The 14222-nt window shown below is 60.7% G+C and overlaps 1 protein-coding gene across 5 annotated transcripts; it reads left to right on the top strand.

Annotated features, from left to right (window-relative positions):
* The first annotated feature begins 544 nt into the window (after positions 1 to 544).
* Positions 545 to 13982, top strand: RAB36 (RAB36, member RAS oncogene family). 5 transcript variants are annotated; one of them, XM_024763666.1, is made up of 11 exons: positions 545 to 663; positions 1368 to 1450; positions 4201 to 4292; positions 5989 to 6054; positions 6418 to 6519; positions 8526 to 8590; positions 10091 to 10142; positions 11027 to 11108; positions 11374 to 11464; positions 12753 to 12882; positions 13139 to 13982. In XM_024763666.1, exons 2-11 carry the CDS (start codon positions 1382 to 1384, stop codon positions 13293 to 13295), a joined length of 906 nt encoding a protein of 301 aa, XP_024619434.1. In that variant the 5' UTR covers positions 545 to 663; positions 1368 to 1381; the 3' UTR covers positions 13296 to 13982. The 5 variants fall into 5 exon arrangements, with proteins under 5 accessions (XP_024619434.1, XP_024619430.1, XP_024619433.1 ...); XM_024763662.1 differs by lacking the exon at positions 545 to 663 and having other exon boundaries at positions 1223 to 1450; XM_024763665.1 differs by lacking the exon at positions 545 to 663 and having other exon boundaries at positions 1223 to 1450; positions 12778 to 12872; positions 13139 to 13305.
* Positions 13983 to 14222: the final 240 nt, after the last annotated feature.

Below are 14222 nucleotides of genomic sequence, written 5' to 3'. Positions count from 1 at the left end.
CAGTAGGAGATGAGCTAAGACAATAAATGGGGCAAATCACATGGGGCCTCTTGGGCTATTGTAAAGATTTTATTCATCTAAGAGCGATGAGGAGGCATTGGAGGGTTTGGAGCTGAGGACTGACATGATCTGATCTGTGTTTTAACAAGGGATCCCTGGGGGCTGCTGAACTGGGAATAGGATAGAAGCAAGGGTGGAAGCAGGTTACATAACAAGAAAAAGATCACATTTGCTATATTATGAAAATAAGTACTTAAACACTTCACATGATTCCCTCCACGTTTGAACCACCAACCCTCCCCAGCCATGGCGACATCAGGGAGGCCAGGTGCGCAAGTCTCTCCACGGTCAGCCCCGCCCAGGCCCGCCCCTGGAGCCCAGACCCCACCCATGGCCGACCTGGCCCGCCCACCAGGCCCCGCCCTTGTTGCCATGGTGATCACCGGCTCTCGGGCCGCGTCCCGGAGTCTCCCGCGAGGCTCTGGTTGCTATGGTGATCGCGGCGCGAGACGCTGGCGGAACACTTTTGGCTGTGAGCCCCATCCCCGACGTCCCTGATTCGTCAGACGCCCGCCTGTCCCTTGTGGTGCTCGTTGCCATGGTGATCGCGGCCACTGGACCCTCCGGACTAGGCAGCGTCAGGAGCCTCTGCAGCCGCCGCAGGTGAGTCAGCCGCCTCTTCGGACTCACCCTCTCCCGCCCGCGTGATCCCCCGCCCACCTCCCACTGCATAACCTGAAAGCGGCCTGGGCCCCGGGCCTCCTCGTTTCCTGACCGCACACCCCGGGCCCCCAGTGCTGGTCTGGGGAGAGACGGTCCGATGCGGAGGACCACAGGCCTCTCTCTCGGTCAAGGCCACCCAGTGTGGAGGGGGCGGGAGGGAGAAGGAGCCGGGGCTGTGGAATAGGCTGAGGGGCCCTGTGCCGGCTGTGGTGGTTCTGGGAAAGGCCTGTGGGCTGAACCCTGAGGGCCCTGCATACCCAGAGCCTTCATCCCTTAAGGGGCAGGAGCTGAGGAGCCCTCCCCACTCTACTTCCTCTGCCCGGGCTGTGTGCACAGCCTGACGACTGTGCTCCTTCACTCAGCCCAGAGCTGAGCTCAGGGAGGGGCCACTCCTGGTGGACGTCGGTCAGGAGACTCAGGTCTCCTCGACTCCCAGGCCTGGTGGCAGGCCTGGTACCCGCCCCCGTGCCCCAACACACACTGCCTGCAGATTGGAGAGATGGCCCCTGGCATCCTGACATTCCTGACAGAGAAGGAGGCTTGGACCTGTTTTCAAAGCTACTGCAACGTTAGGTATCAACTTTGGGGGAGTCCCCAGGGATTTGCACAGTTCCCTAACTCTCTTCCCCCTTTTGGGGCCACAGGACTCCCAGGAAGAATGAGGTCCTCTGTGATGCCTTTGGGGCCCACGGTGAGCCGGGACCGCGTCATCACCAGCTTCCCTAAGGTAGGGAGGCGTTAGGCCAGCCTTTGATATGTGTACTGCTCTCCGGACACCATGCCCTCATCCAGCTTTCCCCACCTCACTCACCACTGGAAACAAAGCAGGTGAATCGGGGAGGTCAGTGCCTCACTGACAGACCCCAGGGACTCAGCAGACTTCTTGAGAAGCTTGGTGTTGACTTGCCCAAGGTGGGCCAGCAAGTGAAAGGTGACACCAGGAGGCAGTGTGGCATGGATGTTAAGGGCACAGACTTTGCAGTCAGACTGTCCTGGGTGTGAGTCCTGCATGTCATTAAGCTGTGTGACCGCGGGCAAGTTACTCAACCTCTCAGAGCCACTGGTACAGAAGGATAATTCCTCTCATATTGGGTGTCTGGCTCATGGTAAAAGGGAGCTCCCTTGCCCAAGTGTGGTCACTGTTTTTCTCATTTTAATTATGACATTATCAAACAGCACTCCAGTTTCCTGACACCAAATCCAAAGTTCTCACCCCTTACCATTCTGCCTTCTGTCCTTGCTGGAAACTCACAGCTCTCTTCCATCTATATTAAAATCCATTATTAATCACAGCACGGGATGCAAATCTGCACAGCCTCCCAAGGGAGCAGCGGGATAATGTCTCCCAGCACTGCAGATGCTCAGGGCCAGGCACTGCAGCAATTTGTAAAGCAGAAGGTCAGACACAACATAATGTCCTCGAGAGGGGGCCGCTCAGACAGCAAAATGCTGCTTCTTGACACAGACTCGGGGAGGCATGAGCACCTCTCAGGGGCTGATGCACACTGAGAGCCAAAGTAAGTTGTTGAGCACCACGTGTGAGAAAAGGAGCAGAAATGCATGTGTTTGCTTCTACGTGCAGGGTATCTGGAAGGATGCTTAAGATCCTGCCATCAGTGGTTGATGCTGTGTGTGGGGGGAGAAATCCTCTCTTTTGAGTCTTGAAATCTGTGCCCAGGCCGGTGGGGGAAGGAGGGTAGGCTCTGGGTATTTGGGGTCCGCAGTCATTCCTCCTCCCCCTCTCCTGCCTTCCCCCCAACCCCGAGCTCTGTCTCCAACATGCACAGATAAAGCCTCGGTGCCTTAGACCCGTGGACAGTGCCCCCAGGACTTTCCATCTCATCAGAGGCCCAGGCAGCTGCTTCTCTACTGAACTTGACAGTGGTGACTGGGGATGACGGGGACTGGGGTTAAAAAGCCAAAGGAAGGGAAGCGTGATCGGCACAAAACAGTCCAGGTCTCATGGGATGAAGGACCCCAATTACAAAGTGGGATGAGGCTCAGAGAGGTAGGGAGGACTGCCTGAGGTCACACAGCTGGGCGTGGGGGAGCCCAGACTTGACCCAACCGTGGCCGACTCCAGAGCTCTGACGTTTCCCCACCTTGGGAGGCAGGCTACGGCATCCCTGCTTCCACAGAAGGTAAGATTCTCCCCCAACTGCCTGTGGCCAAGTTCATCCCACACTCCAGGGCCACAGCACTTCACACCCAAGCAGTTCGTGGTCAGATGGGGCCAGTCCTTCCTTCACCCCTCAGTTTTCCTCTGTGCACTTCCTGCCAGCCTTCCCTAGCACACTTCTCCAATCTGTCCCAAGTCCTGGGACCCCTCTACTGACCGCCGTGTCTTGGCCAGCCCCCAGCTTGACACTGACGCGGAAGTGGACGGAAAAGCAGCCAGCTTTCCCGAGAGGTGGCCACACACCTTTGCATGGCCGGGGGCCCTGGGCTGAGCGCTCGTCTGCACTGCCCACTGCCCACTCCAGTGTGCAGACCAAGAGGTGCCGTGAGGGGTGTCCCCACCTTACAGATGAGGACATGGGCTCTGTGAGGTCCCGCCCTCACCCTTGGCCGAGCTCCTTCACCGTCCCTGCTGCCTTGGTCACACAGAGCCGAGAGGGCAGGTGGACCAGGGCAGAGCCGCAGGGGCCCTGAAGGACAGAGGGGTGGCCCAGGGACCACAGCAGAGCACAGCAGCCGTCTCCAGCTCGGCCTCCTCCCACATCCTGGCCATGCCCCACACTTAGCCTTGGCCAATCTGACTGCAAAATGTAATGGTCACCTTTCATTTGTTTAATATCATTTTTTCTAATTATAGAACAAACCTGCATTCGATGTGTCATGGCGTCTTTGCTGATCACTTAGTATGTATGTGCCAGACCAGCTCTGCGCTGGTGGCTTCACAAATATAACCTCGTTTTATGCCCCCAAGTCCCTGAGATTTTCCAGATGCAGAAATTGAAGTTCGGAGACATGAGGCAACTACCCAGGGTCACACAGCAGCTGAGGGTGGACACAGGGGCCCTGCTCTTAGACCACTACCCAGTTCTGCCTTCTGAAAAATATGGAAGATGAAAGTGCCTTCCAGGACATTTTCCATGCACAGATATGCATATTTTTAAAATAAAAATGGCATCAGAGATCCATAGAAGGTGTAGGAGGATCTTGGCACTAAAAGGGCCCTTACATCCCACCCCTCCTCTCATTGGAAGAGGCCCAGAGGGGACAGAGGGTTGATACGCCCGCAGCAAGGGCACAGCTGCCCCCAGCGGGACACAGCTCTCTGGATCCCCACCTGGGCTCCCTGGTGTGTCCTGGTCCCACTGCTCCTCCTCGGGGCTCACAAGATCCTGGACCCTTGGGAGTCGCTGACAAGGTAGAAGACGGATGTGACAGAGGCTCAGGAAGGAGGCTGCTGCCCGCTTGGCGAGCTTTGCAGGGTGATGTGCCCACCTGTCTGTCTGTCTGTCTTGTTTCCAGTGGTACACGCCCGCCGCCTGCCTGCAGCTCCGGGAGCACTTTCACGGGCAGGTCAGCGCCGCCTGCCAACACAGGAATACGGGGACCGTCGGGTGAGTGCTGGCTTGGCCAGGGGAGGGTGGGGAGGGTCGAGCGCACGTGTGAGTGTGTGGATGCGGGCGCCGCCACCCCATACAGGTCTGAGGAGCATCAGCCGTTTATCTGGCTTTACCTGCCGCACCTGCTGTAGGAACAGCTCCCCCCTCGGTGAGGCCAGCAGCGAGGTCTGAGCACGGCTGTTCCCTCCAGAAGCATTTCCTACCCTTCAGGCCTCAGACTTAGCGTTGGGTCCCTGGGGTCTCCTCTGAGTCCCCACCACACCTGCCCCCTCGCCCAGACGGAGCGGGTGCCCCCTGCACCGTGCTCCTGAACTCCATGCTGGGCTCCTCGCCAGGCCACATGCAGGAAGGAGAGGCACGTGTGCGCCCCGTCACTGCCTCAGGGCGCCTGGCACTGCGGCACAGGTGTCCTGCCATGGTCACATCTTCTTAACAAACAGGTGCGGGGTCCTGCTTCCGCCAGGCATCCTGAGGGGCTCATGGTCTGTTCAGGGAGAAGGCTGAGCTCACAAGTCACATGGGGACGGTGAGGCCAGGATGGCCGAGGTGGCCATGGTCACGGGCTGAGCATGGCGGCGGCTGCTGGGGGAGTGCTGGTTCCACACCAGGGGCTTCCCACCAAGGAGCTCCCAACCCTTCCCCACACTCAGTGCTGGAAGGTCAGGAAACCGGGGCACAGGGAAACCCAGTGGCCCTGCGGCAGCACCTTTACTCCTCCTGAGAAGCAGAGTCAGGGCCACCTGCTCCAGAACTAGCAGCGCAGGGAATTCCCTGGCCGTCCAGTGGTTAGGACTCGGTGTTTTCACTGCCAGGGCCTGGGTTCGATCCCTGGTCAGGGAACTAAGATCCCACAAGCCTCATGGGTGCAGCCAAAAACAAAACAAAACACCAGACGCGCGCGCGCGCGCACACACACACACACACACACACACACACACACACACACATAGAACTAGCAGCGCGGATGCAGCGCCGAGGTAAGGGACGCAGGCAGGGGTGCAGGGCCTGGGGCTGTGTGCCTGCCAGGACACCACCATCACCCTGGAGGGCGTTCCAGGGCCAGGCAGGCTGGGGGCATGTTGTGGACTCAGGTCTGCACGCCTGGGCCGTGGCTCTGAGGTTCTCAGGCTCCCTGGGGAGGGGGGACCCTGCTCACCTAGAGCAGCTACCCCTCCCTCTGTGTGTGTCCTGCACTCACACAGCAGCATTCCTGGGACTGTGGGTCACGCCCAAACCACCAGTCTCCTCCACCTGCAGACAGCAACAGGGCACCTCTGTGTCACCTGGTGACTTGGTGCGGCTCACCTGGCCACGTCTTCGAGGGAGGGGCCGTGTCTACTCTGCTCCCAGGCAGCAGCTAGCTCTGGAGCAGGTGACCCAACTTGGACACAGCCCCACCTGGGGCTCTTCCCGCTGCTCCCTCAGCCCAAGACTCAGCCTCCCATGGTGCCCATTTGTGATTCTCACAGAGGGACATGGACCCAGTGGGATCAGGGGTACAGAGTCCCCAGAACAAATGCAGGTCCTCCTGCCCTCCCCTCTGAGGGCCAGTGAGGGGGACAGACATCCCAGAGTGTGTCACAGGTGACCTGTCCGCATCACGAGTGGGGAATGCAGGGAAGGAGGGGCCCGTGTGCGCAAAGATGCTCCCGTGATCGCGCCTGAGAGCACCGCGCCGTACTCCTCACAGGCTCAAACTCTCCAAGGTGGTTGTGGTCGGCGACCTCTACGTGGGCAAGACCAGCCTCATCCACAGGTGCGCCACCGGCCCGGGAGGCTCCATCGCATGTCGTAGTGGAGACCATGTGGCTGCTGGGAGGGGGTGCAAGAAATCTGGGAGATGGTGGGTCCGCGGGGAGTGCGGCGTCCTAGGAGCCTGGCGTTGGTCACACCACCCCCGGGGCCACAGGCTCCCCTCCCTTCCCTCCCTGCCGGCAGATGCGGTACTTTTCACTGCCTTGACCCACTTGTTGGTCTCCTGCTGCCGCAGCCTCTCTCCACACGGAGTTCCCGCTGGCAGCTCCGTCGCCCGTGGCCTGTCTCTGCGGCCCGTCTCCGTGGCCATCACCGCCTGGTCTTCCCTGAGGGCGGGCTCTGATGGCTTCCTCGGCCCCCACAGGTTCTGCAGGAATGTTTTCGACCGCGACTACAAGGCCACCATCGGGGTGGACTTTGAGATGGAGCGCTTTGAGGTCGCCGGGATCCCCTTCAGCCTCCAGATGTAAGTCATCGCGCCTCGCTTGTTTCCCATCATATGGTTGTGGAGGGCTTCGCGGAGACGCCGGGGGAGACCCCGGGGAAGGCCTCGGCGAGCGGGCAGGAAGCCCTGGGCGGTTTTGTGAAGCTGGGCTCTCTGCTGCCCCAGTACCTGCAGCCTGATGTGCCCGCCCCCGCCCCCAGCCTCCCCTGGTGCTCCCTGTGGGCCCTCTGTGATCCCATTTGCCAGGCCAGCAGCGCGGCCTCTGGCAAGTCACTTCACCCCTCCAGCCTCTGTTCCCACTTGGAAAACGGGGCCAAAACCGTTCCCTGCGTTCTGGGCTCTAGCAGAGGCCACACGGTCCACAGGCCTTACTGGGGCCTGATGCTGCCCCGTCTCTCTCCCTCTGTCTGTGTGTCTGTCTCCTCCCTGCCAGACCTCACTCCTTGGCCTCTCAGGGACACACACACACACACACGCACACCCCTGGCTTCGGCCCCTCTCCTCTAGTTTCCCTCAGAACAGCCCAGGGTCTCCCCCCAGCCTCATGCTTTCCCACCAGAGCCCCTCTCCTCCGGCACCTGCTGGTCTCCAGCCTGGCCCTCTCCTGCGTGGCCGGCCCTGCTGGCATTCCCTGGGCCTCTGTCTGGTCCCCTCCTCCTGCGCTCTCCCTGGTGCTCACCCCTGCTCCCTGGATTCACTCCTCGGGCCTCCATGCCCCAGGCTGGGCCTGGGATCGCGGTGATCACGGTGGAGCTCACCCCCTTGTGGACTTCAGCTCCTAATGTGTCGAGACAGTGCCCGCTCCTCTGAGACCAGTCCCAGTGCAGTCCTGGAGCAGATGGTACCACCAAACCTCGCCCAAGGGGGTGTACGTGGTCAGACCAGAGCAGAAGAGGCTGTGAAGACACAGGCCTGCAGGACCGAGGGGATGAGGAGGCAGGAGAGTGAAACAGCACGAGCTGCTGGGGGCAGCCTAGCTGGAGCTGCGGAGAGCAGCTGTGTCTAATTAGAGGGCCCAGGAGGAAGCAGGGGGCTCTCCGGGCTCCGCCTCTCCTTGTCCTACAGGGAGGCCATTGCCAGTCAATCAACTGGCCCCACTGCCAGGCCACCCTCCCAGCTCCCACCCAGAGTATTCTTCAGAAGTGGAAATGTGAATGAATTAATGAAAGAGCCAAACAGTTCTGCATCATGCTGGATCGCTTGGAAAAATTTCAGATTATTGGTGTCTTGTTCATGGCTTGTCTACTCGTTAGTTTACTGAGAAAACTTAAATTTTGATGTGTTGATTTTTAAAAAGGGTGGATTTTCAGACTCAGCCCTGCATTTTGACCTACAGCCTTGCTCTAAACCAGGGCAAGTAGATCTCAGCAGGTAACTTCCTCTATCTTTACTGTGCCCATGGCAGACATCATTAATCAATTATTGCATTTTTTTCCCATGGAGCCAGGGCTCAGCTCCTCCAGAGAGCCAGAGCTAACTGATCAGAGAAGCAAACCATGTCCTTATCAGACAATGCACCCCACCCAGAAAGCTGAGCGTCCCCTCCACTGCCACGGGGAAGGTGGAGCCACACCCCAGTCACACATGAGCAAGTGGCAGAGCCCCAGTCCCGTTCCCGGGGTCGCCTCTACAGGTGGACTTTCACATCTTGAGAGCAGCCACATCAGGGAGCACATTCTGTTTTTTATGGCGCAGTGGGAAGGGACTGAGCTACAGCTCCATTCATCTGGGCAGTGGGAATGCTAAGGCCGCGCCCCCACCCCCATGAGCACAGTGCATCCAGAGAGGGGGTTCCCCATGGGCGCCCAAGGAATGAATCTTAAGGAGCGGGGGGTGGGGCTGGCTGGCTGGCAGCAGCCACTTTGTGGCACCCATGCAGCTGTTGTGGGCACGTGGGTCTCCGGCCCAGGGCCCCACAAGCCTGCTGGCTGTGGACACTGTGATCAATGGCTTAACCTGCCACCTCTCCGTTTCCCCTTTTCTCTCTCTCTCCCTCTCTCTCCCCCTCCCTCTCGGTCACGGCGCAGCTGGGACACAGCAGGACAGGAGAAGTTCAAGTGCATCGCGTCTGCCTACTACCGGGGTGCCCAGGGTGAGTAGCCGGGTGACGGCAACAGTGGGGCCTCAACCATGTGCAGCAGGGGCTCCCCGTGAATTCCCTGCTGGGCGCACAGCAAGATGCCCAGGTATTCCGTGCAGGCACCAAATCTGTCCTCTGAGAGCCACTGAGGAAACACGGGGCCGGTCCTCGTCTTCCAGCGGGGCCCAGGCCAGCCTCGGCAGCCACACGCTTTAGGGACCCATGGTGGTGGGTGCTACCTGAAAGTCTCAGCCCCAGTTTCAGCTCAGAAGGGTGCTCAGAGTGGGGAGTACTTGTGCAGAGACCCCAGAAAGAAGAGCAGAGTCAACTCAGGAGCAGGGGGGCGGGGCTTGGCTGGAGGGGAGGAGTGGAGGTGGGCCCCCAGGTGGGGGCCAGCGGGGCTCCTCGCCCACCACATCCTTGTTGAGGGCGCCCCAGCCCTGGGCAGGCCTCCCGGTCAGCAGGCAGCCGCAGCATAAGCCCCCTCCTCTGACCAGGAAGAAGAGAGAAAGGGTTTCAGTGAGAGGTAAGAGCAAGCGGTCCGAGGCATCCAAACCGGACTCAGATGATGAGGTACAGTTAGGTCCACTCAGTACTGGTGCTAAAAGTCACATTTTCACTAAGGTTTGAAAAAAGCAAGAACAGGAAACCACGAGCACCTCGGCTGTGGATTGGAATAACAGCTCTGCCACATCTGCTGTGGCCTCTCTTCTCAGGGGGATGACACCCCCTGGGAATAAGGCGTGAGGCGCCTGGCACAGCCCTGCAGACAGCAGCCCGGCCATGGTCACCACCACCATCAGCTTCCTCCTTCACTTCTCAGCCCCTCTGCCAGGGCAGGGCACATGGGTGGGCCTCCTGCAGCCTTCAGCCGAGGTGCAGAGGGAGGCCCACGTCCAGCCCTGATCACACCCCTGGGGCCAGAAGAGAGCAGGCCAGGAATGCTCTCCACATGGGGCCACCCAGGGCACAGGGGACCAGACAGGGCAGTGATGAGAGGAGCTGGGGGGAGGGGGCCGCATCTCCCAATTTCCTGCCCACGCTGCTCCTCAGAAATTGTTCCTCTGAAGCTGGTTGTTGCTAATTGCCCGCACGACCGTAGCTGCCAGTGGGGGAAAGTCTGCCCCACGTCAGGCCCTAGGCCAAGAGCTTTAAAACAGCTGCCCCAACTTAGTCTTCAGAGCTACCCTGAGAGCTAGAGGTAGCTGTGGTCCTCACCATGTCACAGACGAAGGCTGAGGCTCTCAGCGTCAAGGCCTCACCTGCACTCCCTCAGCCGTAAGAGACAGAGGGGAGATTTGAACGCAGGGGCTCACCTTGCCTCCCTGGAGCCTCCTGTGGCTGGGCCACTGGGTGTGGATCAGAGTGGGGGGCTGGGTCTCCAGGGCAGCCATGGGTGTCTCCCTCCCAGCGTCCGTCGCCCCCATCAGTTCCGCGGGAGTCCCCTTGTCACGCCGTGTTTGCCTCCCCCGTCACTGACCAGCTCCTGGCTCCCCCCTCCACCCCATGCAGTGATCATCACGGCCTTTGACCTCACTGACATGCAGACCCTGGAGCACACCAGGCAAGTCTGGGGCTCTGCAGCCCCCGTGGGACCCTTGGGCCCAGAAAGCTGCCTGGAGGGCTCCCTAAACCTGGGCCATGAGCTGGGCCCCTGACAGTGGGTACGGGTGACCAAGCTTGCTGGTCAGCATCCGCCACCCACGGGCCGATGACTGTTGGCTACCTTTTTATCCTTCAAGATCTGCAGCTACAGCAGAAGGCAGGGCCAGCTGGGCCTGTGGCCAGCGCAGAATGGCGCACGCTGGCTTCAGTGCTCTGCTGTTGTCATCTTGAAAGCCTGACTAATTTGTGGCGAGGGGCCTGGCATATTCACCTCGCCTGGGCCCTGTCTCTGGGGACACAACTGGGCACTTGCTGTCTCAGGCAGAGATCTGGGCAAGAGCCGGGGGTTGGGAATTCCCTGGTAGCCTAATGGTTAGGACTCCATGCTTTCACTGCCATAGTGCAGGTTCGATCCCTGGTCAGGGAACTAAGATCCCAAAAGCCACACAGCACGGCCAAAAAAAAAACCAAAAACTTTTTTTAATTAAAAAAAAAAAGAGCCAGGGTTCATCAGCTGACAGACCAGAGCCCCTTCACCTTGCTTTTGTTTGGGGTGTTCACAGCCGCATCTCCAGCCCTGTGACGGAGGCCAGGCTGGTCACTCCAGTTGGTGACAGTGCAGGTCTCACCCAGGGCGAGGGTAGAGCCGTGGCCGGGATGGGGCCTTCAGCTCCCCCTACAGCGCCCCTGCGTCCCCACCCACCCGAGGCCCCCGAGGCCAGCTCGGGTCAAGCTACCCTCCTTGCAACCTTTGGCCCTGGGAGGACCCGGGCTGCACCCCATCCCAGCTTCCTCAGCCCCTGGGGGGGTGGGTGCCGTCTCTGCCTGTCCCCCATGTTCCAGGCAGTGGCTGGAGGACGCGCTGAGGGAGAATGAACCAGGCGCCTGCTTCCTGTTCCTTGTGGGGACCAAGAAGGACCTTCTGGTGAGCGGAGCGGGTCAGGGCCAGGGGCGGCCTTGGGCAACACGGCCCCTTCAGCCTGGGCTTGCGGAGCAGAGGGTGACTCGTATGTGCCTACGTGGGAACTTGCAGGCGGGGGTCTGAAAGCAGGGCCACTCGGTTCCCGGTGCTCGGGGCTCGTCCCATCACGGAGGGACGCTGGCGCTCAGACTCGCCTGGGACAGCCGGGCTCACCTGTGGGCAGGTGCCAAGGCCCGAGGAGCTGGGTCAGCAGGGCCGCTTCTCCCAGTCAGGGGCCGCGTGCAAGCAGGCGGAGGCAGAGGCCGTGCGCCTAGCCAACGAGATGCAGGCCGAGTACTGGTCCGTGTCAGCCAAGACCGGTGAGTGGGTGCAGGGCTGCTGCCGTGGTGATCGGGGGTGGGGGCCCTGCCCTGGATGGGAGGAGTGGCACACCTGTGTTCTCTAGTGAGACCCCCGCGGCCGCTGTGGGGCACATCCATCCCGTCCCTGTGAGGTCACGACCAGAGTCTCAGGGAGGCAGTGGTGGGGCTGGGGTTGGAACGCAGCCTCACCTGTAACCACACCATCCTCCTGCCCCTGACCTGGTACAGGTGGGAGGGGCCCGTGACCGGCTGTCCCTCCCTTCCCCAGGTGTCATCATAGAAGGCACTCAAACATCCCTCACGGCCCTCCAGCCCTCCCCCACACCCCACCCAGCCTCACTGGGTCCCCGGGCCCTGAGCTGCCCTCACCCACGGGCACTGCTTACCCCGGCCCCCAACGCCTCTGAGCCTCATCATCCTCATCTGGGAAGTGGGGTGTTGCTGTCAATCTCGTTTTACTTTTAATGGGAAAATGTGTTTTAAATGATAAAAGCCATATGATTCACTGAGGAAAAATGAGAAAATGCAGAGAAGCAAGGAACAGATTTTGAAAACAGGTTGTTGGGGGGATGAAATGAAATAACTCCCTGGGGTACAGGAGGCCCCGAGGCTGTGGGGACTCGGGAATGACACCTGGGAGCCCTTACCCCGGGCGAGGGGCCACCGTGGACACCTGCCAGGGGGTTGGGTGAGGCAGCAGGAGTGCGAGTGGAAGTTCCACCTCCAGCCCAACACAAAAAGTGGCAGCCCGCGTGTCCAGTTCCCTCTTCTCCTTCCTGACGGTGTCCCTGAGGCTGTGAGAACCCACCCTCTAATTGGAGTAACAGCATGTTCCCTGAGAGCTCCCTATGGGCCAAGAAGGACTGCCCTGTGCGGTGGTATAGGTTGTTAACTGCACAAGGGCAGCATGTGTGTCGGGGGCTGGGCCCGGCCCTGTGCCCAGATGGGTGGTCTTGTCCTCCTGGCGGAGGACATGGGGGCCAGTGGCTCTAATCCTCATGGCTGCCCACTGGAGAGGTGCTCAAAGGTTACAGGAAAGCAGGCCCACACTGCTCGGTGCCTGGCCCATGGGTGCTCAGTAGCAATTGATTGGAAGAGTAGATGCCGGGAAACCAAGGCTCAGAGATTTTCAGGAGCGGCCAGGGCAGGTGGCCAGGGTGGGGAGCCCATCCCCTGCACAGCGTGGGGGGCTGTCCTGGCTCCCGCACCGCTGGCTCCCCCACCCCCCAGTGCATCCATGGGCAGGGGCAGAGGTGGCCGGGGTCATGGCTGTACGTGCCCACAGGGGAGAACGTGAAGGCGTTTTTCAGCCGTGTGGCCGCCCTGGCCTTCGAGCGCTCGGTGCTGCAGGACCTGGAGCGGAGGAGCAGTGCCCGGCCGCAGGTCGGCGACGGGGACATCATCCGTACGTGCAGGTGATGGGCCGGGCTGGGGAGAGGCTTCAGCCTGAAATCCGCGTCCACCACCCTCCGGCCCAAGACTCAACCATTCCCTTGGCTCATCGCCCTCTGCTCTTGGCTTCTGGCTGCCCCTTCCCCCATCCCTCTGACCTCCAGCCTGCAGCCTCCCTGCCCACCTGCCAGCTCAGACGCCCACCTGCCAGCTCAGACGCCCACCCCCATCAGCTGCAGGTGCCTGGTTGATGCCAGGTGACTTCTCCCCTCATTACAGGGATGGAGGGACATCCACCCGAGACCCAGGACAGCAAGAGGCCCTCCAGCCCAGGTTGCTGTTAGCTGAGCCTGCGTCAGAGGCCTCCACTGCCTGCATGCGTGTGGGCGGTGCCTCCCGTGACCTGGAGGGTGACATGGAACACCCACCGTGCTGAGCCCCAGGGCTCCGCCTCTTCTCTTTAGCAGGTCGGAAGCCAGGGAAGGCCCCCAGTGGCTGCCCAGGGTCCCATGCTGCCCAGCTGGTGGGGGCACTGAGGCTGTCATCTGGAAGGCCAGTTGTACTTACAGAGTCACTCGACAGCCCCCCCGGCCCCGGGAGGCTCAGGACCACAGGCACGGACACGTGCCCCCAGGCCCACGGCACTCGCCCTGGGCACAGTCAGCATCCCCTCGGGCCTCTTCCCCACTTTCCTGGGTCGGCCTCGGAATCATCCTCATCTCGGTGGTCCAGATGAGCGGCACTTGGTGAAGTCAAGGCTCCCTGTCTGCTGCAACCCGGATCGGGCAAGAGCACCCAGGTCTCCCCTCCCCGGCTCCCGCCCAGAGCGCCCAACCCTCTCCACGCCCTCGTGTTGCTCCTCCTCAGGGTCTACTGAGCCCCCGCCCACCCCACTCTCCCCAGCCCTGGGTGTGTGCCGCCCAGTCCTGCCCTCCATGGCCATAGGCGGGTGGCACGTCTGGCTCCCGCCTGTTTCTCGTAGATGGTGAGCATTTCTCGGGCAGCCAGGTGGTTAGCCGCCGGGAGACTCGGCAGCTTCTGTTCATTCCCCCTTCACCACATTTTTAGCTCTCCTTTTTTATAGATAGGAGATACTTCTTTATATAAATCACTCCTAAAGGAATGGCATGTGTGCTTATTGTGAAGCGAGACAGCACAGAGCTCTGCATGCAGAGTGACAGTCCCTGCGGTCCCGGACGTAAGCCTTATCTGCAGTGGGTAGGACTCCTGTTCCTACACAGCACGGCCACGGCCTGGGCGCCTTGTTTGCCGTTAAACCAGAGTGACTTCTCCCCACGCCCACAGGGCAGGCCGCATTCCGAGGAGCTGCCAGAGCGAGAGCCTGCGTGTCCCTTCATGCAGA

Source organism: Neophocaena asiaeorientalis, unplaced genomic scaffold, assembly GCF_003031525.2.
Source record: "Neophocaena asiaeorientalis asiaeorientalis breed wild unplaced genomic scaffold, Neophocaena_asiaeorientalis_V1.1 scaffold110, whole genome shotgun sequence".
NCBI lineage: Eukaryota > Metazoa > Chordata > Mammalia > Artiodactyla > Phocoenidae > Neophocaena > Neophocaena asiaeorientalis.
Note: the sequence above shows the minus strand (reverse complement) of the source record. Positions and strands in the feature narration are given on the sequence as shown.